The 25432-nt window shown below is 39.6% G+C and overlaps 1 protein-coding gene across 2 annotated transcripts in view; it reads left to right on the top strand.

Moving 5' to 3' along the window:
• ATP9B (ATPase phospholipid transporting 9B) overlaps positions 1-25432 on the top strand; it is a 451056-nt gene that overhangs the window by 207597 nt on the left and 218027 nt on the right. For both annotated transcript variants that reach the window (XM_089682349.1, XM_089682348.1), the window contains exon 10: positions 16086-16161. In XM_089682349.1, the coding sequence (XP_089538475.1) occupies positions 16086-16161 (76 nt within the window). The remainder of the gene's footprint in view (positions 1-16085; positions 16162-25432) is intronic.

Here is a 25432-nt window from a genome sequence, read left to right as displayed (position 1 = left end):
AAAATGTTTTTGCCCCTGCGCCCACCAAGCCAACACCAAGGCCCCCCAAAACCATACTACAACCAGGGACATGGCCACAAAGACACAGGATGGCACACTGTACTTATACAATGAAAATACAATACTTATACAGTGAAATATAGCAAAAATAAATATAGTATCTTTTAGCAGTATTTGTACACCTGTATAACCTGAGCAGCCTCATACGTCTTTATTAAATAAATTATAAAAGAAGAAAACCAAATGGGTTATCACTATATAAAAAAATATTGTATAGGATGCCAAACACCACCCTCCATTATAGCCATAGAAAAAGAGTCAAATCCACATGTAGCGGACACAAACACAACATAACTTACAAAATTGCTACTAAATCTAGAAGGCAAAACTGTATTGAGTAATTAAAAGTCTTTTTCCATTTTGCCTTTTTGCAAAATGTTGAAAATTGAAGGTAAGAAAAACTGTAAATGTACAATTTATGCTAAAATCTGAAGTTTGGCCTCACACCTATGCGTTTGATAATGACGGATTGCGTTGTGTTAATGTGTGCGTTGCAATAAATTGATGCGGGCATATATTGTATTGTAACACGGTGTGCCACAACACAATGCAGATCACCACGCACATTATGCGCACCATAACGCAGGTGTGCTGGTGTGAATGGGCCACTGGTATGTTGGTGCTGTACCCACTAGTAACGTGTGTTACCACTATGTGTGTGTGTGTGTGTGTGTGGGGGGGGGGGGGTATTTTGTGTTTTTTTTCTTCAATTTCTATAATTTTTTTACAGTTTTATCAGGGGACTGGGGAATCACTTTTCTGGTCTACGTTCATGTTTGCGGTCATAACACTTACCATATAATTGGTTCTGTGCAGTGCTGTGTACATAGAATGCCCCATATTCTTGTACTGTGAAATACATATAATATAACAGTCATATACTGTAAATCTTTTATTTTTGTAAGAATCCAGTGTGGGGGATATTAATTGCTGGTTTCTGCAAGGCATATGTAGTTTAAATGTGTTTGAGGGGTGAGGGTGTCCCTTACCACTTCACAGTGCCCAAGACCAAGCTGAAGTGTGACCTTGATAACTGATTTGGTTGTGGCAAGATAGTTGTATTTGCAGTCTTAGTATAATTAGCAGACAGTGACTCAATCCAAATAACATCTTGCAGATCATAGAAAGCTTTAATCCAAAACGCAAGTAGATCATAACAGATGAATATCACATAGGTCAAATAAAGCATAATGGCTCCAGCAGTACATGTAATGAATAGAGGCTAACATATAAAGAAGAAAGGTGGGACTAGCTATACAGACCACCTTTCTGCTATAGAGTGAGGTTGGTACAACTTTATTTAAAGGCAAACAGCAATGCATGTGTAATGTGATAGACTGACAGCCTTCTCTGTAAACACACAGCAGGTGCTTGTAGGCTGAAAGACACTAACTACAAACCTAACTTTAGGCTGAATTCACACCTATGCTTTTTTCCCATCAATGGGTTTTCCATTGAAAACACATCAACGCGTGTGTCATCTTTCATGGTGGTGTGCATCTCAGCGCATACATTGACATGCATTTTGATGCATTTCTGTTTATTTCAATGGAAGACATATAAAGCTGAAGACATAACTTTGGTATCTATTTTTATTAGCTTTTTTAATGTAATAATAAGGATACAGTTTTCATAATTGCAAACTCCTCCCCCTCACTCCCCCTCTCTGTTGGGGTCCCTCAAGGCTCTGTCCTAGGGCCCCTTCTCTTCTCCATCTACACCTCCTCCCTTGGCTAACTCATACATTCTCAGGGCTTCAACTACCACCTCTATGCCGACAACACGCAAATCTATCTCTCGACCCCTCGCCTCACCCCCTCAGTCTCCGCCCGAATCACAAGCCTACTGAACGACATATCAGATTGGATGTCGCTCCACTTCCTTAAACTGAACCTCTCCAAAACCAAGCTCCTAGTCTTCCGCCCAGCCCGCACATCACCCCCTACTGACTTCTCCATCACGTCCAACAATGCCACCATCAGGCCCGCCCCGCAGGCCAGAGTACTTGGTGTCATTCTTGACTCCAATCTATCCTTCCAGCCCCAAGTCCAATCACTAACAAACTCATACAGACTCCACCTCCGCAACATCGCCAAAATACGCACGTTCCTAACCCCAGAAACCACTAAGCAGCTCATCCACTCCCTCATCATATCACGACTCGATTACTGCAACGCCCTCCTCACTGGCCTGCCTCGCTACAGGCTATCCCCGCTTCAGTTGATCCTGAATACGGCAGCCAGACTCATCCACCTCACCAACTGCTCCGTTTCTACCACCCCCCCTGCCAAGCCCTCCACTGGCTGCCGATTGCCCAACGGATCAAATTCAAAATCCTAACACTGACGTACACAGCTGTCCATCATAATGCCACAAACTACATCACCGACCTACTATCCAAATACCACCCAAAACGCACTCTCCGCTCCTCACAAGACCTCCTTCTCTCTAGTTCATGGTCTCCTCCTCCCATGCCCGCCTCCAGGACTTCTCCAAGATGTCACCCATCCTCTGGAACTCCCTACCCCAATCTATCAGGCTATCACCTACTCTCCTCTCGTTTAGGCGCACCCTGAAAACCCACCTCTTCAGGGAAGCCTACCCCACCCCCTGCTAATTGCCGACCTCCTCCACTCTTCCTACCACTCCATCCCCCACAGCTTTTCCTCCTGTACCACTATCCCCTCCCTCCTAGATTGTAAGCTCCAAGGAGCAGGGCCCTCGAATCCCACGTGTATCGCATTGTATTATTATTGTACTGTCGCATGTATTGTCTCCCATTGTAATGTACAGCACTGCGCGAACTGTTGGCGCTTTATAAATACTGTATTATAATAATTATAATAATAATTGCAATGCCTAAAGGCCCTTTCACACTGCCTGCACACAAAATGCTCAGTTTTAGAGTGTGGACAGTTTTCAAGTGTATTTTTGTTGTTGTTACTTTTATTTGAAGTGCATACAGTGACACATGGCTGCGCACAGCAGTACGTTGAGCTGATGTGCATTGACATGTGGTGCCTACCTGTGCACTGTGGTAAAATGCCTACGGACTGCTTTGCAGCGCAAAAGGAACACAATTGAAACAATTGTCTCCCATGTGCATTTGTGGTAACTGGCATTCATCCAGTGTATTAAAATGCCAGTCATAGCATGTGTGAATTAGGCCTTAAACAACAAAAATACATAATGTACAGTACCTCTATGACTAAGCCTCCGGTGGGCAGGATACAATGCATCAGGGGGGTGTGGCCTGAGTAGGAGAACTGTCTTGAGGCCGTTTCACACACACACTCACACTCAGGTCAGGCTGGGAGTGCGGTTTTTCCTTCATTATAAGTACATACTAGTTGAAGAGAGGTTAAGTAGTTTAAAAAAAGATTCTTTCTTTTGAAGTTCCCCTAAAGTTCTGATGCAGTCAAACTTTACAAACTTTTTATCTGTAATGTATTTTATGCTTGATTATCTTAATAATTTATATAACGCGAGCACATTCTGTAAAGTTTTACAGACTTTGTAGACCATTCACATCTGACCATACACCAAAGGAACCAACAGCCTTATGTCCTTAGCACTTGATACACACACTAGGGTCTGATTAGGTGGTAGCCAACCAAATGGCCTGTATGTGTTTGGATTTTGGGATGGAACAACTGTAAAAATCTGTTCTTTGAGTGCCAAACACTTCCAGTTCTGTCAGGATGTATTTGTACCCAAATATTTTATAGTATAAATGTCATTATCTTAAAGTAAGTAAAATTACAACACTCCACCTCTAAAAACTAGTAAATGTTTACAGGCAAATTCAGTAAGCAGTAATATCACTTTTTCTGCCAGTATGGCCCATTTAATATGGTCTTTGCCTAATTTATTAAAGCCTTGCACCAATTTCAGTACAGGTACCTGACCCACGCCAGATTCAGCTAGTTTTTACTATCACCACTGACAGAATCTTGTCACTATGGCTGATTCTAAAATAATTTCTACCAGTTCACAGATGGCATACTCAAAGTTGGCATATAGAGGGAGGGGGTTTTGTGTGTTCATTACTTTATTAATATGTTTGTGTTGTACATTTACAGCATTGTTAGGAAGAAGGCTGCCCCAACCCAGCAACCAATGGTGCAAGTCACACTAAACTGATAGTGGGCGGAGCCTGATGGGGAACTGTGGGAGACTAGTTTTCCACCAGGTCCGCTTTGCATATGTTTGACAGCAGATGGCAGTGGGGGATCCATAAGCCACTATTAAAGTTCATTAGCAGCTTTGGTGTCTGACCACTGCCATCTGCTGTCAGTTAAAGGCAATGGGGCCTAATGGGGAACTTGTTTTGAGTGCCCCATCAGGCTCTGCCCACCTGACAACTCAAAGTCTCGGCCACTGCACCTATTGGATGGCCGAAGCCTAATGGGGAACCCTAATTCCCTATTAGGTGCCCCTTGCCTGTGATTGACAGTGCACGACAGTGGGCGGATTTCAAAGCTGCTATTGGACTGAATAGTGGCTATGGATCCACCCATTGCCAGCCGCTGCCAGTTACATGTAAAGCCAACTTGATCGGGAACTATTCTCTTAGTTCCCCAACAGGCTCCGCCCATCTCTAATTTAAAACTACTCGGTCATGTGCCTGTCAATGTGACCCACAGTGCCAGCATCGACAGATTGATGTACCTCTGTCTGACAGGTACATGAATTTGGCGCAAGCTCCATCACATTCATTTGTGATTTCAAATCGCATATTCTCTATGGTGCCCAATTCACACCAATGTAGCATAGCATGCTGCTTTTTTTGGAAAAGCTTCTTGCACTACTTTGGTGCCACTTCAGCATGATTTTGGTCTCTTAGACGTCAATGGATTGCACAAAAAATGCATGTACCTGCGTTTTGTGCGCGTTTTGCAGGTCATTAAGACTCCTTAACAACCAACATTCAGTCTCCTTCCCCTATCAAAAAATACAGTAAGATAAAAAAAACCCCCATAAAAACTTGTCAAAAATGCAACCAAGTTACAATATATAATCACACTGAATATCGGATAAAATTGCAGCTGCAGTAGTGTGAACCTAGCCTTAATGATTGTATTGCCTTGGTAATGATCAAAGGTTATTTGAAGGTTGGATCATTATAGTTTAGGATATTTTATCTGTATCTGTATTGATAGAAAAGTTTATTTTAATATTTTTGGGATTAAACTGGTAGTAAACACTCCCCCACAACTTTATCACATATCAATCTGCATAAAAAACAAATGGTTGCTGCTCCTATTATTCACGGCATGCTCTCAGTGCTGTCACCATTGACAGAATGCTGTGGCTGTGATTTCCGCTTCCAGTGATCAAAACCTGCGAGACTACAGATTCTCTCTGAACTTTCTGCTACACCCCAAGTGATCGTGCGATGTCACATGGGGTGTAAACCTTGGCATCAGACTGCATGCTATAGCAGCAATCAGCCTGTCTTGTGGAGTAAAACTGGTCAGCTATGAGCATCGGAGCACGGCCGCCATAGGAACGTTTGGATCAAAAATGAGTCTTGGCTAAGACGCGATCACACATGCGCGAGATTACAGCAAGAGATATATGAAAGGGTGAAAGTAATATGCTATGCTGACTTGGGAAACAATACCTAAGATGGCTCAGTCTTATCCCTGGAGAAATGATTTATAAACGTTTTTAAAAAGTAAGTAATATGCTATTGGGGCTGCTTTACAATGAGTAATCTTTGCTAATAACTTAATATATTGGACTAGATGAAAAGCAGCATTGCAGTGGGGGAGTGTACTACTGCTTTAATATTGTTAGCTCCTTGGATAAAATACTTGCAGTTTTCCATTAACTGTTCTTCCTTTTAATTGAGAACACCTATGAATCTTGTTTCTTCACTGTTTTTTTTTTCACTGAGGTCATCAAATTTACAAAAAGCAGCATTGTGAAATAGTTCAACTTTCATGGTTACATTTTAAAGACGAAACCGAGAAAATTAAATTGATCTGTGGTCAAATGGGATTTGACACAAGTAAAATGGTATCATATATTGATGTTGGAACAATCCACTTATCTCTGAAAGATAATCTCAGAATTTGCTAAAAGAGCACTCTTTTCTCTTCCTCATGTTACTGGATATTGCTGCAAATTGCGTAGAATCTCTGAATTTTTCCTTTAAAATGTGTCCTTTTAGAGGCCAGGTGATGTATTACTCAGCTTGGACAAGCACCATGACTTTAATACACCTCAGCTTTGGACCTAGATATTTCAAGTTATAGCCATTCATCATGTCCAAAATAATTTTCACACCAAAGATACAGCATATACAAATGTAGTTTGATGGATTTGCCCTCTCAGAAAAGGGCAGATATGCCTATAGATAATTTGTAGACGAATGTAGGCTGATAGATGCAATTTTTCTACTTGAACAATATCCCTTTCCAGTTACAATGATGATGTATGGGTGTCTTTATTTGCTCCATGCACCACTATCTTTGGATCTTTAACTATTTGACCTCAAGAAAGTTTTACCCCCTTCATGACCAGTCAATTTTTTGATATTCAGTACTATGCTTCTTTAAATGTCAATTGTACAGTCATGCAACACTGTACGCAAATGAAACATATTTTTTTCACACAAATAGAGCTGGTATTTGACCACCACTGGGTTTAATTTTTGCTATATAAACAAAAGAAGACTGGAACATTTTGAAAGAAAAAAATATTTTCTAATTTGTTATAAAACATATCCAAAAAAAAATCTAATTTCTTCATAAATGTTGGCCAAAATTATTCTGGTACATGTCTTTGGTAAAAAAAAAATCCCAATAAATGTATATTAATTGGTTGTGTTTAAGTTATAGCATCTACGAACTATGGTATATATATTTGAAAATTGATCAAGTGATGTACTGACGGCCTATCTCATTTCTTGAGGCCCTTAACATGCCAGGACAGGACAATGAAAATACCCCCAAATTACCCCTTTTTGCAAAATAAACAGTTTGAGGTATTTAGTAAGAGGCATGGCATGGTTTTTTGAAGTTGTAATTTTTTTTTTTTTACGTAATGTCATCATTGCAGTACAGAGTCATCATTTGACTGGTGTGGTGGTGAAAAAAAAGCAAAATTAAAATTTTAAACTTTTTTTTTTTTTACGTACTTTCATCAGAGTAGTTCAGTGTCACCATAGTGACCCTACTACTTTGAGTGGGTGATCAGGGAGGTTTTTTTACACTTTGATTGCTGTTATAGTAATGATCACTGTAACAGAAATGTTTTGAACATTGTTATATTCATAACAGCTGTACTTATTATTGTGTGCTGTGATTGGCCCACAGCTATCACATGGTACAGGGATTGCATAACAATCACATGATCTCCCAGCTGCTCAAAGCCGCTGCTACTGGGGGCCACAATCCACTGTGTTTGGTAGAAACAGCGGTCGCGGGAGCAGCATGCTGCACACTTCCTTGGCTGGATGATATATTATACATGTACCTGATCCAGCTCGCCCATGCCGCCTGCCCCCAGTAAATGTACTATTGGTGGGCAGCAACTGGTTAATAACTATTGAGTAAAGATTGTAGGTTTTTTTTGGATTGATCTTAACCTCTAAGCTGGGTATGTATGCTCCAAATGACAGATCCCCGCTTCAACACAAGCGATGTTGATGCAGGAATTTTTTCTTCTCTTCTATTGTATTCTGCCAGCGGGCTTCCCCCCATCAGAATACACAGATCAGTGCTGCAGCTATTGGCTGCAAGCCCTGATCAAGTACTGGTTTTCATTAGACCAGCTTCTGTTAAACAGGCAATGGTACACATGGACCGAAATTGCCAGTTCAGCAGGATTTTCAGTGTGTGCATGCCCAGCTTTAGTAACCTCCTATTAATAGTTTCCAGAAAATAGCTTGAAAGGAAAATAACATTGCTTCATATATCCATTTAGTTCACATAACGTTACAAGGAAACCAGCTTTCTGGTAAGGTCAACATGTGATTTCTGTAGTTGCTGAAAATGTTCTTAGTCTAAAAAAAAAAAAATAAAGCTATTGCAGCTAACACATGTAAGGATTGGTAAGCTGTAATATAATATATGTTTTTTCTTTGGTTTAAATATCCTATAAAGCCCAACTCCACGAATAACAAAAAAACTGCCCTTGCATTGGGGCCTCCCTCTTTAGTGCTTGCCTTAATACTTAATTCTGAAAGGCTCTCCCTCCATCTGTGCGACTGGTCCCCCAAAGATTTTTCTTTAAGGTGATCTAGCTGACTGTGGCATGATTACACCATCAAGCACAATGTGTACGTGAGGCTGGCGAGGGCCATCACACAATGTGGAACAAAGAAGATTGTTGGAGTGAGGAGTAAGGTTAAAGTGACTCTAAACTCATGTGGACACACTTTAGGATAGAAGTAATGTATGCTGTCATTAATCACTTTAATACAAGGCACTTTTACCCCCTTCCTGCCCAGGCCAATTTTCAGCTTTCAGCTCCCTCACACTTTGAATGACAATTGTGTAGTCATGCAACACTGTACCCATATGAAAATGTTATCTTTTTTTCACACAAATAGAGCTTTCTTTTGGTGGTATTTAATCACCACTAGGTTTTTTATTTTTTGCTAAATAAACAAAATAAGACAGAATATTTTGAAAGAAATAATTTCTGTTATACAATTTTGCAGATAAATAATCTTTCTTTTTAAATTCAGGCCAAAATGTATTCTACCACATTTCTTTGGTGAAAATAACCGATATCAGTGTATATTATTTAGTCTGTAGGAAAGTTATAGAGTCCACAAACTGTATATAAATCGATCAGTCCTGGTGTATTGACGGCTTATCTCATTTCTTGAGGCCCAAAAATGCCAGGACAGTACATATATCACCTAAATGACCCCTTTTTGGAAAGTAGCCAGTCCAAGGTTTTTAGTAAGAGTCATGGCGAGTTTTTTGAAGTTACAATTGTTTTGGAAAATGAAGAAATGTTATAAAAACTAGGGTTTTTTTTGACAATTTTTTCTTTTACATACTGTCACCAGTACAGCGTCATTATATAACTGGTATGGTGGTGATCAGGGACATTGACTGGTGACAGTATGTAAAAAAAAAATAAAAAAATGAATGATTAATTTTTTTTTTATTACTTTATATATATATTTTTTTTTTAACGTACTGTGACCACAGCAATACCAGAGCAATACCTTGTTTTTCAGTGTTTTTTCTTTTACGCACTATGATTATTTCTGACAATGAATTTCACTAGTATAAGCAACCATTTTTGTCTGAAATCTATTCATTCAGTGTTTGCTATTATGATTAGCTGTGATTGACCACAGTTAATCACATGATACAGCTGGGCTGTGATTGGTCCTGTCTTTACCAATCAAAGAGATCAACACAGTATACAATGAATGGACGCATCCATTGTCTACAGTTGTTATGTGATCTGCTGCAATTGGTCACAGCGATCACATGGTACTGGCAGTGGGCCGATACACTGATCTGTCATCTGCTTGGACACAACGGGTGACAGATTGCGCCACAGCATGGCCCAAGGCCCATATGACGTCCACCCAGAAAGGCAAATGTCCAATGTGCTGCCTGGCCATCATTTTACTATACTATACGTATGGCTGAATGAAAATAATTGTAAATATCCAGTTTATTTCCTTAGTTAGTCGATCATGATTTTTTTCTTGTGTATGTTTGCCATGGTCCAGCCATAGCTGATGCATGTCATGGCGGTCATGTGACTTATATTTAAAAAATAACTGATCTTAAAAATATAACTAAAGGTAAAACTTTTGTTCGTTTGGAATAGAGTGGAGAGAGATAAGAATACCTTTCTGGTTAATGCTACCAATGAGAGTGAAAGTAACAGAAAATCCCAAATTTTGGGTTGTCACCAGAACAGGAATAGAAGGAAAATCTTTTGATGGGGACACTAGCTCTAACAAGCCTGGTGCCAACAAGGAGTTCCCTTACTTTGGAGGGATTTCCTCTCACTTTCTGTTTTGGCTTTGGAACAGGAAGTGAAGGGAAATCTCTCAAATGTGACACAGATGGCCAAAAAGTGAAAAAAGTGAAAAGTCATCAGAGCCGCCACACATGTCATAAGGGGCATCTCATTGATTGTGATTGATATCATGTGAGTAGGATAATAAAAGAAGCTAAGGGGAAGTGCTCCTCTGTCAACCAACAACCCTTTGGCCCACCCTACATTCTGGGACCACAAGCCAGTGTATCCATTTAACCCTTACCCACTCTGTGAGGCTCCAGGTTTTTTGCTAGTGTCTTTAGATGATGGACCCCATCTCCTCCTATTTTTCACCAGTTTTCTTTTCTATCAACTGACACTTCAAGATTTGACTGCTAATTGCTTTCAGGCTCACTAGCAATTTCCCAATCCAGGTACCCTCGGAATATAACTTGGGAACTGTACCTGGACCCCACAGCATGTTCGCTTTGGGCTCTGGATCCTGCTCACTTAGGCACATGGTGCAATCAGCAAAAGGGGGCTATACAGGTCCAGGGCCAGGTTCCATACCTATGGCACCTTAATTAGTCCCCTTATTTAGCCTTGTAGGTAGTCTTATTATTGTGTTTACCTATTAAATTTGGTGAAAACTTCTCTCTAGCTAGTGATGTAGTGCATTTAAAACTCCTAACTATGCACCTCCAGATGCCATTTTCTGCCGATGTCGCATGCTGATTGTTGGCTGTCGCACTTGTTGCATAATACCTCAGAGACACAGCCACAATAACTCTGTGAGGTGCAACCTCGGTAAAACCATGGGAGCCTAATATGGACCCCACACTGTCGGGACGACCTCTAATGTTGCTGAATCCTACATGGGCGTTCAGCTTGACATTTTGTACAATGTGTGTAATTAGCCACAGGGTGCTGTCCAGGACCATGGTTCATCACTAGGGAGCCCAGACCCCGAAGACCCCTTTCGGGGTTATGCCCACCATGACAGGTGAAGCCTGGGCCCTATATGGGGACCAGCATCATGGAAAGTAAGATGGGGCACTGTGTTTCTCTGACCGTTACTGTTAAAATTTGGAATGTGTTAACTTTATAGTGTAAACTTTTCAAACTTGGCTCTAAAATTCAACCACTAAAAGCTAAGTCTCAGGTGGATGACAAGGTGTTATATCACAACCCATGTTGCACACTTTACTTTCACTTGCACCTAGAACCCTTATAAGGTACTCACTACAGCGCAGTGTACACCTGAGTTATTGTGCTTTCCTTCCAGATATGCTTACCCTTTATTCCACACCATACCCCAGGGGGATTATCCTCACCAGCAGCTATGTCAGAAACCAAGTGAAAGGGAGCCATGGTAAAAACCCAGGCGATCATTTTCTCTGCCTTGGGTCTGCACAGCACTTAACCTCAGAGTGACGATGCTTCCCAGAGCAGGACACAATTCTGTGACTGGACTCTACATCCAATTCTAGTTCCATGTAAGGCATGCAGTCTGACAAAGACAGATTTTTCTGCAACTATGTCAACATTTTTAAACTGTTGATGGTTTGAATACAACCATTGCTGCCCATGGCTCCAAAACTCCAGGCACCAAAAGAAATTAAGAAGATCTGGAGGCAGTCTTACAGGAGACTGCAGAAGATGTTTCATCCCCAGATTCCTACACACCTGAAGTTGCAGCTTCTCGCAACATGCTTGTCAATGTGGATATGCTCACTTCTGCTGTACTTAAAGGCTTTGGCATAGATCGCAATTGAGTCTTCTCCATCTCACCATGCCTCTTTGAGTACAAAGAGACTTTGCTAAATCTACAAAGACATTCCTTGTTCAGGAATAAATAGAATGAGCAATTTATGACAGTTGCATAAAAATTCCTCTTTTACGCTGGCAGGTCCAGCCCTGCAACCAGTTATTGCCACTATATCCCTCACCCAGACTATAGTGAACTGCACTAGAGATCTCATCTGTGAACTTTCTCCCGGTATAGTAAATCTTATCCTTTCTGCAAGATTACAGCTCTTGCCCTCAGCTCTACTAATCTGTAGAGATGCCATGGAGAATACGATTCTTCCTATTTCCAGCATGCTCTTCATTTCTGTGCATATGCACAGAATTTTATGGTTTAGAGCTTGTTTGGCAGGCCTTGCTGGGGGGAGGTGCCTTTTGTGCATGCAATTTGAAGATAAGCACCTCTTTGGAAAATCCCTTGAGGAACACATTGAGGTGGTTATGGAGGGTAGTGCATTCCTACCACACCTCTACCCTACATGTACGATCTTCTCACCCCTTCCAGGTATCATCCTTTTGTGGCTGACCTTTAACTTCTAAGCCCACCAGACTTCGTCAGAGGTCTCCTTCGCTATGAAGGTTCACCCCACCCCTGGAGCTATCCTTTATTTCACTCTGCTTTTCAGAAAGGTACACTAAAGAGATTGTGTTGCTGTCCTCTCTGTTGTTTTTCTCCTACAAGCTGCCTCACAAAAAGCAGGCAGTTTCTCCACACCTCCCTGCAGCTGTAAGTTACAAGGGGTGGTCATCTCCTTCCCTTTTGGGGAGATGTACAAGGACTTTTCAAACCCTGCGCAGGGCTCCTTGTCCTGTCTGTCCCAATTACTGTGTTGGCTAGGTTTCTGCCTGGTGACCTGCCACTATATCTCGCATACAAGGGTTTTTCTATAACATTAATAGAAAAGGCAGCATGATTTGGTTACTTTTCCTTATCTATTCACACATCAATGTACTCCTTGCATTGCTGGAAAAATACACTAGACACTGTGGTCCTATTGTATTAGACTCTTATTTACATTCATATTCCAGGGTACCTTGGAGACCATTTAGTACAAGACTCCTGAACCTAATTATTTAAACCATTTTCTGAAATTCTGTTGCTCACACTTCTTGCCTTTGATTGATCCCACATCTTTCTGGGTCTCCTCCATAACAAAAATCTCCCTAGCGTTCAACCCTCTGCTCTGAATTCTTTTCCCCCCATATCAGGGTTTCAAATTACCAAGTCACCCATTTTATGGACTGGGAAGCTATTTCTGCTCTTGCTTTCTCAAAAACATGGCCTTTTGTACCAGTCAGCTTCCATTTTTTAATAGGAATTGGTCCAGGTGTGTAGTAAAGTTACTCACTTTTGCAGAAAATTCATTTAAATAATGATAAATTAAATATGTAAGGGCTAGTTTAGATGGGCATTGTCCACTGAAGAGCGATCTGCGGTAGATCACATTTCAGAGGGCGCTAGACAGCTGGTGAGGTGATGTTGATGCTTTTGCAGCTTTGGGGGCATTAAAAGTGTAGCTCAACCACCTGCTTTTATCCCCAACCGCAAATGTAAACTACACTTTGCAGTGTGTAAGTGTTGCAACAAATAAGTTGGCAGAATGACTTTGGATGCCAAAACAGTCTGGAAAAAAACAGATGTAGAAATATCTTTTAACCACTTGCCCTCCTGAGGATTTAAAAAATCTAATTTCATCATAAATTTAGGCCAAAATGTATTCTGCTCCATGTCTTTGCTAGAAAAAATCCCAATACGTGTAAATTAAGTGGTTTACATGAAAGTTATAGCGTTTACAAATGGCAGTATATATAGTTTTTTTTTTCTTTTTATTATTTTTACTAGTTATGGCAGCGATCAGCACCTTATAGCAGGACTGCGGCGGACATTCTGACACTGGGGGGAACTGACTTGGTGTCACTGACATCCCCAGTGACACCAATACAGTGATCAGTGCTAAAAATAAGCACTGAAACTGGGCAGGCAGGGGTTAACATGAGGGGCAATCTAAGGGTTAACTGTGTGCTGGGTGTATTTTACTATGGGGCGGTGTATGTGTGCTTCGCTGTAAGCACACTGCTTTGGATGGCTGTGCTGTGCACAGCCATTCAAAGCAGTGTGCCCGAGCTGGCAGGGAGGAGAATTGTTAGTAAACAAAACAGTTCTCCTCCCCGTCGGAGATCCTTGGTAATCACTGGGCGCCAGCGAGTAATCACCAGCCGGGACCTGGTGATTGACAGCCGCGGTTGTGAATGGCGGCGCAGATAGGGCACGCGCGCCCCCTACCCAGCAATGCAAAATCGTGTGTATATACGTGATTTTGCTCACCCGTGTCGCCCTGTAGCAGTATTTCTACTATAAGCGGTCAGGAAGCGGTTAAGAAGGGCATTGTTTATGCTGCACACACTTGAACAAGCAGTTGGTATCCTTTTACCACCAATTTATTATGATTGCTCTTGTTTAATCACATGTAACTAAAATAGCCGCAACTAATTAGGATGGTTATTAAAGAAATTGACGCAGATACAGCTTAACAGCTTCTTTACCACACTAGCTGTGCTAGTTTCATTTTTAGATTAATATTTACCTGTCAGTAAATTAATATTGTTTAAATCACCTTGTTACTATGTAATGATGTAAAAATATAAATTTGCATTTAGTTACAGAACTAAGGATACACGTAGTAAATATATTATGATTAAATGATAATGATATGATATGATATAATGAAATATATCCTTGCCTTTTACAAATTTGTAATGATTGCCCAAAAGTATATATTTTTTTTTTAGTAGCAATAACTTTAAAAAAAAAACAGTGCTGGACAGATCAGCCAACAAAATTCTGGCTGTCATGCACTTTCCTAAATAGGAGCTAACTCCTGGTCTGTGGGCTATGTACAGCATCTCTGTTTGTTACCTTGATTTTTTAAATAAGGTATTTTTTAAAATACAGATTTAATGCCTAACTCTAGGCCAAATTTAACACGTAAAATGCCCTCCCCAACCATAAGGATTAAGAATATAGTGCCTGGTTTTCCAGGGGATGTTTTAAGATAGACTATAAATTACCTTACTACTTGCCTTCTGCTATACTGTATACTTGGGCAGGGTTGTGGCCAATTTTTTGCCAGCCTGAAATCCTGCTGTAAGAGATATCAGTATGATTAAGTTATCTTATCAGTATTCCGTGGCAGTCCCAGTTCCTTACAGTATATACTGTATATAAACCCTTACCTTGTAAAACAACCTATTGTATTTAAAAAAGAAATGAAAGGCAAAGCTTTTTTGCATACATTTAAAAGCATTATAAATACATATTTTCCCTTTTTTTTAATAAGTGATCACATACCCACTGTTGTCAGCTGCATAAGGATCTTAGAGAGGTGGGGGAGGGGATGCAGCAGGACACTGATCTTCTTAGTAAATGGTTGTGCTAAGGAATGGTGTATCAGCACAAGTCTGATCATTGGAGGAGAGCAGGTTCAATTCTCAGCACAGCTAAAAAACTGACCTCTCTGTGGTCACATGCCTAGTGAGGTCAGTATTTAATAGAGCAGAGGGAGTGGCAGGAACACCAGGGATTTCACACAAAGGAAGCAATACAAAGAGAACAGGATATTTTTTCATACAAATACATCGTACAGCAGGCACACATCAGGAATATGAAATGTTGGGTTTACATGTTCTTTAAAACCTTTCCAACATTTGTGATGACAACATTGTGCATAATCATGTTTCAGAAAATGTATTGATACCAGTTAAAAAATACATTATAAACCTTTTTTTTAAATATGAAATTTCACATATGAATAACTGAATAAGATTGAAATATCCAGCTAGCAAGTATAGCTCCTTTCCCTTTTACATATTTAGCTGATATCTATAACTTCTTTACTAAATGGACCTACTGTTTGCAGAACTTCATAGCTCAAGCTCAAATTCTCTCACACTCACATACAACACACACCCCTGCCTGAGCTGTTCAGGCAAGCCATATAGAGTTTCAGTGAGAAAGAGCATGAAAGCAAACTACTTATGCTGCTCTACCTCTCTAGAAAACTGATAATGCTCTGTGTCATTAGTCCACCCTTTATAATAATTTTCTTTTTAAAATAAAGATTGTATGTATATGGTAGATATAAAACAAAAATCATGAATGAAAATAATGTTGTCTTAAAGACCATTATAGATTTAATATAAGGAATTTAATTACCTGTGTTTCTAATGTGTTGTATTGCTGTGTCTTACAGGAAGATACCGACCCATCTATGCATGAAAGCCTTGGCATTGAAAATACACTGTGGGCAAGCACAGTTGTTGCATCTGGTAAGCTTAAAAGGAAACCATAGTCTTGTTAGTGATTTTTATTTATAAATGGGAAAGATGAACTTAATGTAAATAATGATCAGACATAGCTTTATGACTGCTGACAGGTTAGGTGAATAACACTGATTATCATGTTACAACGGCATCTGAAAGTTGGTGGGATATATTAGGCAGCAAGTAAACCTGTTATTCCTGAAGTTGATGTGTTGAAAGCAGAAAATATGGGCATCACAGTTTGTTGTGTATGGTGCAGCAGACTGGTGAGGGTGACCATGCTGACTTGTTTCCACTTCCAAGAGTGCCTACAATAGGCATGTGGGCATCAGAACTGGACCACGGAGCTATAGCAAAAGGTGGCCTGGTCTGATGAATCACGTTTTCTTTTAGATCATGTGGATGATCGGGTGCGTGTGTGATGATTACCTGGGGAAAAGATGGTATCAGTATGCAGTGAGGGAAGAAGTCAAGCCGATGGAGGCAGTGTGATGCTTTAGGCAATGTTCTGCTGGGAAACTTTGGGTCCTGCCATTCATGTGGATGTTACTTTGAATCCTACGACCTACCTAAACATTGTTTCTGACCAAGTGCACCCCTTCATGAAAATGGTATTCCCTGATGGCAGTGGCTTCTTTCAACAGGATAATTTGCCCTGCCACATTGCAATAATGGTTCAAGAATGCTTTGAGGAACACAACAATGAGTTTGGGGTGTTGACTTGGCTTCCAAATTCTCCAGATCTCAATCCAATTGGGCATTTGTGAAATGTGCTAGAAAAACAAGTCCAATTTATGGAGGCTCTGCCTCGCAGGATTTTAAGGATCTGTTACCCGATGGCTTGGTGTCAGATATTACAACATAGCTTCAAAAGTCTAGTTGAATCCATGCCTTGATGGGTCAGGGCTGTATTGGCAGCACAAGGGGTTGTTTTAAGTGACAGAGTAGCTATAAGCTTTACATGACTTTATTTACTATAAATTCATGTAGTATTTGCTCAGCTTACAGATTTCTCATTACAATATACAGCCAAAAGCAACTTTATGGTGTTTAAACCCATTTAATATTTTTTAAATTGACTTTTACATACAACATATGTATAATATTATATACATGATGTAATAACACAATAATATTAAAGTACTGCATACATTATGCTTTAATAAATTGACTCCATTGTCTTTTTGATTGAAAATAGTTGATTCTGTAATTATGTGAAACACCCATAATGTTCTTTGTAGTCAGAGACCATGTGGCCTTCAGCACACAAAGAGAGTTTTCTTTATTTGTGAAAAGAGGTGTTTTTCTACTCCAAATAATACTGTATTGTGGTAATGCTAATAGTTTTGCATGTGTTCTTTTGATTGATGTAATGGGTTTATTATATTGATTGGTAATTTTATTAGATTCTCTAATGGAACTTATTTTTTCAATTTGTAATACTTAACTGACAACACTGATTCTATGTTAAAAGATGTATTTACTCTTTACAACATTGGTCACCCAGCTGTGTCTGCGAGTTTGTTTTTTTTGGTCAAGTGCTATGTACTCCATACCACAATTAAACTCTCAAGCAGATTTAAGCCCTTCCCACCCTAGCCCCAACACACCTTACAATACAGTATAAGCTTCAACTTGTCACCATATCACCATATCACTGCAGAATCCCACTGGTTAGATACTGAGATATGCATTCATACTGCCCACTTTTCCTATCTCGCCATATTGTACTGTCAACCACAGTAGAGACTCATGCCTTTTCTTGCTTGGCAGAACCTGTTCACCCACCCAGTAGGTGTTTGAGAGTTCAACAATTTGGTTTGCTTGTTTTACAAGATTTAAGAAAGCTTTGACAAATCCATTAAGCTGAGCATAGTTTTGTTTAAGTTTGATTTAATAAAATCAATATGTTTTGTAATTATTCCATAAACATACTGTAGTGTAGAACAATCCACATCAAGACAAACACCTCTGTGGTCATGTACAGATCTTATTAAAAATTCTGATAGCATTACCTTAAATTACCAAATTTATACTGCACTCAGTAGATGGACTTTCAAGGGCTACCCTCACCGTCTTCTCTTGAGGGCAAACTAAAAAGAACCACTGCTAGCTTCTTTGTGGCAGTATGTCTTAAAATAAATCTTTTAGCCTTATTGGCTGGTGCCATTGGACATTTTGTCCTATCCAAATCTGGCATTTTTTAGATGTTTAGATGTTTGGCTTTATGTGGGCAAATTTAGAAAGGTTTGGAGACCCATTGGTGATTCTTCCAGAGTTTAGTTGAGCAGGATTGTTTGGTTTCCGGTTAATATTTAAGCATTCATTTTTATAAATTAAAGGATTTGATTCACTAAAGGCAAATAGACTGTGCACTTTGTAAGAGCAATTGCTGCAGAGCGTAATAAATGAGGTAAAGATTCACTTTTCAAGAAAATACCCAAACACGTGCAACGAAAATAAAAAAACAGCATTTTTGCTTGCATAGGATTGGACGATGGAAGTCAGCAAAGATTCTGCTCATTTACTAAGCTCTGAAACAACTGTTCTTGCAGAGCACTCTCTCTGGTAGTCCTTAATAGCCCTAGTGCAGATAAAGTTTGGGGGTTGATTTTTTTTTTAGACAATAAAGTTAATAGAGAAGGTACCTTTTAGTGCATGGTCCTAGGAATGGCTTCCAGTTTTTGACGTTAAAATGGTTTACAGGTTCACCTTGAAATATTGTGAAATTTAGATTTTTGCTTTGCTGCAAAATCATAAATTTTATTAAATGCGTGAAACATTTTAATTTACAAAGTGAAGTTCTCACTTAAAGTCTTCAGCAGCATGTGTTCACTGTTGTAAATCTTTCCGAGAGGCTTCAAATATTTACAGTATACACCAGAAATCAGAAGAATCAATTAATAAATAAATAACAGTAGTGATCCCTGTCGAATGTAATAACTTTCATACAACCATCCCTGGGGAGTCTAGATCTTGTGTAAGTTTTTTTTTTTTTAACTGTCATATGATCATATACTCTGGGATTTTTAATAAAGCACTTTAAATTGTTGTAATAGGTATCATTTCTAATGGACACTTACTGCCTGGATCCATTGCACCTTATCTTCTGTGCATTGAATTCCTTATGCCCTTACATTAAACTGCTGTTACTGATCCTTTGCGCTATCGATTTGTGGTCTTTCGCCTCTAAAATTGTCAGGACAGCAGCAATCAGAGCTGAAGATTTCTAAGGTATTCCCCACATAATTCCCATAGCATTTCTTCATGGCCCGACCTTGACCCTGATATCATTTGTTTTGACTTTTTTCCATGTTTGCACTGAACGTGTGTTAAGATATCTGCATAGTTATGGATATTATACACTAATCAGCAATTATTTATTCTTTTGCAAATTTTATCTGCAGGATGCAAGTTTGTAGTTTAAGTTGAATATGAAGGAATAAATTAGAGAACATGAAGTTCAGTTTGCATATTTAATACCCAAAGCTGATAATTGTTTAGCAGTCCCCTTCTCCGTGCACCAACATTGTTTTCAGGAACAAAACAAAATGAATTATAATGGCCAGAAAATAAACAGTGAAAATTGTAGAGACAGGGATGGAAAGATCAACTTTACATTGAGGGTCAGTGAGAGAAACAGCCCTTTACGTATGTGTTTAATCACAAATTCCTTGTTTTATTGGTGGTCAGTGGAAAGAATGTTCTGTGATACTGTTGTTTAATGTAGTGTCCCCTTATGTTGAAAATCACTGGTACCATACACCTGCCTCTGCTAATTGACAGTGCCATTCAGTGTCCTGTGGAAGATCAGTCAGCCATTACTCACTGTTCAAGAGACCTCTAGAAAACTCTATAGGAACCCTGGTTGAGAAAGGCTAACATAGACATTGGGAGTTTCAGATATCAGAAGGTGAAACATTAGGTTCCCATGATACAGGTGATACAATTAATGCATTGCGGGATTATGTATGGTGTCATGGATTTATTTCTTTATATTGTTGTGTTCTTGTTTTTTTTAAATGTCTTTTTTCACTGGCTCTAACAGGCCATGCGCTTTTGTTAGTTCTGCCTTTCTTTTTGAAAGGTCTAATTACAGTTATCATCAAGGAGCTTGCAGTGTAATGCAAGGTTCACATATACTGTGCAGGCTCCACCCCCTATAAAATTGCCTTTTTATAGTCCAAACAGTTAACAACAAAGAAAAAAGCTAGATTTTTTACTTACCTCAGTCATTTGTCCACAGTGCCTAGGCAAGGGTGACCTTCCATTCCTTCAGGGTAGATCCAGGAGAATATAGAGCAGCCCAAATTTCGCAAGGAGATGCTATTGCAATGGTTTGGAATTTCTTATTGCAAGATTTGGCCTGCTTTGCATTCCCCACGAATCTTCCTGGGGAAATAGTGACATCAATCCCAACAATGCAGAAAATGGCAGTTCAGAAATGATAACATCTGACTTTTTTATTTTTATTGGTAACTTTTTGACCTACTTCAGCAGGCAATGTATGCATAAGGAGGGAGCCCAGACAGTATATGCAGATGTGGTATTACATTGCATAGTCCGCATTAATAGTTTGGAAGAGAAGCTGTACAGCTGATAATGTCATCTATATTTGTGTGTCTAAAAAGTATTGTGCTAAAAGTCCTTAAAGTATAACTCTAGTCAGATTTTTTTTTTTTAATTTTGGATAAAGTTGGAGAGTGGTCAAACATTCTGTCAGGATCTTGTTGCCATCTACCATTCGAGAGAGGCAGCAGTCAGTTTACAAAAGCTTTAGTCTTCTTCATTTCTACAAAAAGTTTTTATTCTGCTGTTGTGTGCCTGTTGCAAGGATTTCTCAAAGCTTTCTTTCCCGTTGACATTATTGTATCCATCTTTAAAAATAAAAGCTTTACAGAGGTTCTAAACCTTTCCATATCCAGAACCCCTTTACCCTGTGAAGCCAGCAATACTCACCTAAGTCCCCCGTCCAGGTCCCTTACCATTGCCGACTCCGGTTCGGGGGGACCACCGATCCAGAGAGTGCTGGTCCCCTACCGTCTCCCTGTCTCTTAAAGAACAGAAGGGGTTAAGACTTGGAGCTGTGGTATCATATAACCACTGGTTAAAAGTATGTGTGAAACCTTACTTTGTAAAACAACACATTCCATTTTTAAATGGAAATGCAGGGCAAAATGTTTGTGTATGCAGTATATACAGTACATTCATAAAGTATTCAGACCCCCTTTTCTTTTTTTCCAATTTTATGTTGCAGCCTGATACTACAGTTGTTTCATTTTGAATGAATAATGAAACCAGAATTTTAGAAATGTTTGCAAATTTATGAAAACGGAAAAACTGAAATATGACATTGACATAAGTATTCAGACCCTTTGCAACAACACTTGAAATTTAGCTTAGGTGCCGTGATCGTTGCTGAGGTGTTTCTACACCTTGATTGGAGTCCATCTCTGGTAAATTGCTTTGGACATGATTTGGAAAGGCACATAGCTCTCTATAAAAGGCCTCACAGCTGATAATGCATACCGACATATCAGAAAAAAAGCCATGAGGTCAAAGAAACTGCCTGCAGAGCTCAGATATTAGGTCCATTCTTATGTTACCCAGACCCTGAAGACCCCTTTGAGGGGTATGCCTACCATGATGGGTAAAGCTTGGACCCTGAATAGGACTGGCAACATGGACAAGGTTAGGCGGGGTTTCCCTGTAATTTTATATACAATTTCATGATTATATATATATACAGTGGGGATCGAAAGTTTGGGCACCCCAGCTAAAAATTTGTATTAATGTGCATAAAGAAGCCAAGGAAAGATGGAAAAATCTCCAAAAGGCATCAAATTACAGATTAGACATTCTTATAATATGTCAACAACAGTTAGATTTTATTTCCATCATTTACACTTTCAAAATAACAGAAAACAAAAAAATGGCGTCTGCAAAAGTTTGGGCACCCTGCAGAGTTAATATCTTGTACTGCCCCCTTTGGCAAGTATCACAGCTTGTAAATGCTTTTTGTAGCCAGCCAAGAGTCTTTCAATTCTTGTTTGAGGTATCTTTGCCCATTCTTCCTTACAAAGTCTTCCAGTTCTTTGAGATTTCTGGGCTGTCTGTCACGCACTGCTCTTTTAAATTCTATCCATAGATTTTCAATTATGTTGAGGTCAGGAGATTGTGAAGGCCATGGCAAAACCTTCAGTTTACGCCTCTTGATGTAATCCCCCCTGGATTTCGAGGTGTGTTTAGGATCATTATACATTTGTAGAAGCCATCCTCTCTTTAACTTCAGCTGTTTCACAGATGGCATCAAGTTACCATCCAAAATTTGCTGAAATTTTATTGAATCCATTTTTCCTTCTACTCGTGAGATGTTCCCTGTGCCACTGGCTGCAACACAACCCCAAAGCATGATTGATACAACCCCATGCTTAACAGTTGGACAGAGGTTCTTTTCATTAAATTCTGTGCCCCTTCTCCAAACGTACCTTTGCTCATTCCGGCCAAAAAGTTCCATTTTAACCTCATCGGTCCACAGAACTTGTTTCCAAAATGCATCATGCTTGTCTATATGTTCATTTGCAAAGTTCAAACGATGATTTTTGTGGTGAGGATGTAGAAGAGGTTTTCTTCTGATGACTCTTCCATGAAGACCATATTTGTACAAGTATCTCTTTATAGTGGAATAGTGTACCACAACTCCAGTGTCTGCCAGATCTTTCTGGAGGGATCGTGCAGTCAAACGTGGGTTTTGAATTGTTTTTCTCACAATCCTGCGAGCTGTTCTGTCTGATATTTTTCTTGGTCTTCCAGATGTTGCTTTAACTTCCACTGTTCCTGATGACTGCCATTTCTTAATTACATTCCGAACAGAGGATATTGACATCTGAAAACGCTTTGCTATCTTCTTATAGCCTTGTCCAGCTTTGTGAGCGTCAACTATTTTCAGTTTCAGTTTTCTAGACAACTGCTTAGAAGAACCCATGGTGCTGATTGTTGGGGCAAGGTCAGATGAGTCTGGGCATTTAAAACCTTTGAGATTGACATCACCTGGTCTTCCCAGACGATGATTGAGAACAATCCATGACACTGGAAGGTCTCAGCTTGGCAAAGGGGGCAGTGCATGCTATAAATTCTGCAGGGTGCCCAAACTTTTGCAGATGCCATTTTTTTGTTTTCTGTTATTTTGAAAGTGTAAATGATGGAAATAAAATCTAACTTTTGTTGACATATTATAAGAATGTCTAATCTGTAATTTGATGCCTTTTGGAGATTTTTCCATCTTTCCTTGGTTTCTTTATGCACATTAATACAAATTTTTAGCTGGGGTGCCCAAACTTTCGATCCCCACTGTATGTGTCTTGTTGGATAATTGCTTGGATCTGTAGTATACATCATGTATAGTGTATGTCATATCCTTTTATCCTGCAGTGCTAAGCACACAAGCGGTTTTGAAGGCATGGGTTATGATGTTGTCCACACTAGAGTGGTTCTACCCCGGCTATTATTGTCTCCCTTTATTTGGCCTTATAGTTAAGGTTAATATTTATTTAAATTTGGTACCCTTTTCTTCTACCTCACTACTGGAACTTCTTTTATGGCTAGTGACTCCTAATTATGCTCTTCTAGCTGTCATTTTCTGCCATTGACACAAGCTGATCGCTTGCTGTCTCGCCTTTTGCCGAATAACTCAGAGAGACAGCCACAGGAACTTGCTTAGCGCCAAGGTTATTGTAATTCCTTCAGATCGGACATGGTGAATCCCCTCAGTTCACATCCATGCCATGAGTACCCCACAGGGCAATATCCTCACTTAGCAGTGATGGATTACAGGTGATTGGGAGCAGGAGCACATGGGACAACAGTGGGAATTCTGCTGCAGGCCTTGGGCAGACTCAAAGTTCCTTTCAGGTTGATAGTAATTCCCTTGTTCCGGAGCACGGTGTTACACTAACAATGTTCCATCATCCTTATTAAATTAAAATAAAGTGTAGCTCTAATCGCAACATAAAACAAATGGATCTCTAAAACATAGGAGTCAGTTCACTAAGAGTTAAATAACGACTTGGAAAATGCAGTAAAATAACTCATGTGATAATGAATTTTCAAATATGCAATTCACTAAGAAAGTTTTGTTAAATAAGTCATGTGGTAAAGAGTCTGTAATGCGATAATTGGCTCATATTAGTCTTCGGTATTTTATCGCCTCTCCCTCTGTGCAACGTAGAGAATAAATGGACATGCGTGCAGTTTGTTGCACCCATTACCTTGGGGATAGATGCCATGGCATAAAACCCACTTTTGATTTGATCCCACTCTTAGCATGATCAATGCATATATTTTATATGTAGGTAGCTGCTATGGTATGGAAGCCATGTAGAACTTTTCCTAGTACACAAAACAAAGAAGCCTGCGACATTCCTACCACATCAGCTGCAACCATTTGAAAGGAGGCCTGTCCCAGGAAATGGAGCATCACTAGCAATATTGTCATGCCAGGTATTGCATGACTCCTCTGAGTGGTGGTCTCCAACACAAAGCGCAATCTGACATAAAGGGCGAGAATGAGATCCTTCGTCATCCTCTCTGAAGTCAACCAATAAAATGTGCTCAGGAAAATGCCTGGGTGCCATAATGATAACTCTTCTCCTCCTTGTAATCCCCCTCAGGCAGTTAAACTGCAGCAAATTGCACTCAAACACCTCCATGGCTGAGCTGTACACTCTCTCCAACCAGACTCCAACACCTTCAGAGGATAAGGAACTACTACATGTGATATTGCCAGCAAAACCACAGTTATCCCGCCTTTTTTTACTTCCTTTTCCATTTATGAATTGACCATAACAGATTATCACAATTTTTTTGCGATATTTACTGATACATTTACACATTTTCGTTAAATGCAACATAATCCTTTTTTTATTAAACAATTTTAACCGCATGCTATATTTTATGCAAATGAGTCACGTGATAGTATTATTGCATGCGGTAACCTTTACTGTATTGACCCCATTGTGACATACATCAACATAGTTATAAAGTGAAAAAGTGATAAACGTCCTCGTAAACAGTCCACCATATAAACAAGTGCAACACTATGATCTCATCCCCCTTATTCAGACTCACTCAGATGTGCAACAAGCAGCCTAACTAAAGCAGAATCTTCTGCCACTGTGTCTATTCCAAATGCTTTCAACATTTCTGAAAATGGCGGGTGCCAGCAGCCGTAAATGCTCTTTTGCCTGACTACAGTCATGGGTTACAGCCTGAATTGCCA

The sequence above is a fragment of the Staurois parvus genome, unplaced genomic scaffold (assembly GCF_062004578.1).
Source record: "Staurois parvus isolate SC_StPar_1 unplaced genomic scaffold, SC_StPar_1.0 ptg000287l, whole genome shotgun sequence".
Taxonomy (NCBI): domain Eukaryota; kingdom Metazoa; phylum Chordata; class Amphibia; order Anura; family Ranidae; genus Staurois; species Staurois parvus.
The sequence above is the reverse complement of the archived record's forward strand: the minus strand, read 5'-3'. Positions and strand labels throughout refer to the sequence as shown.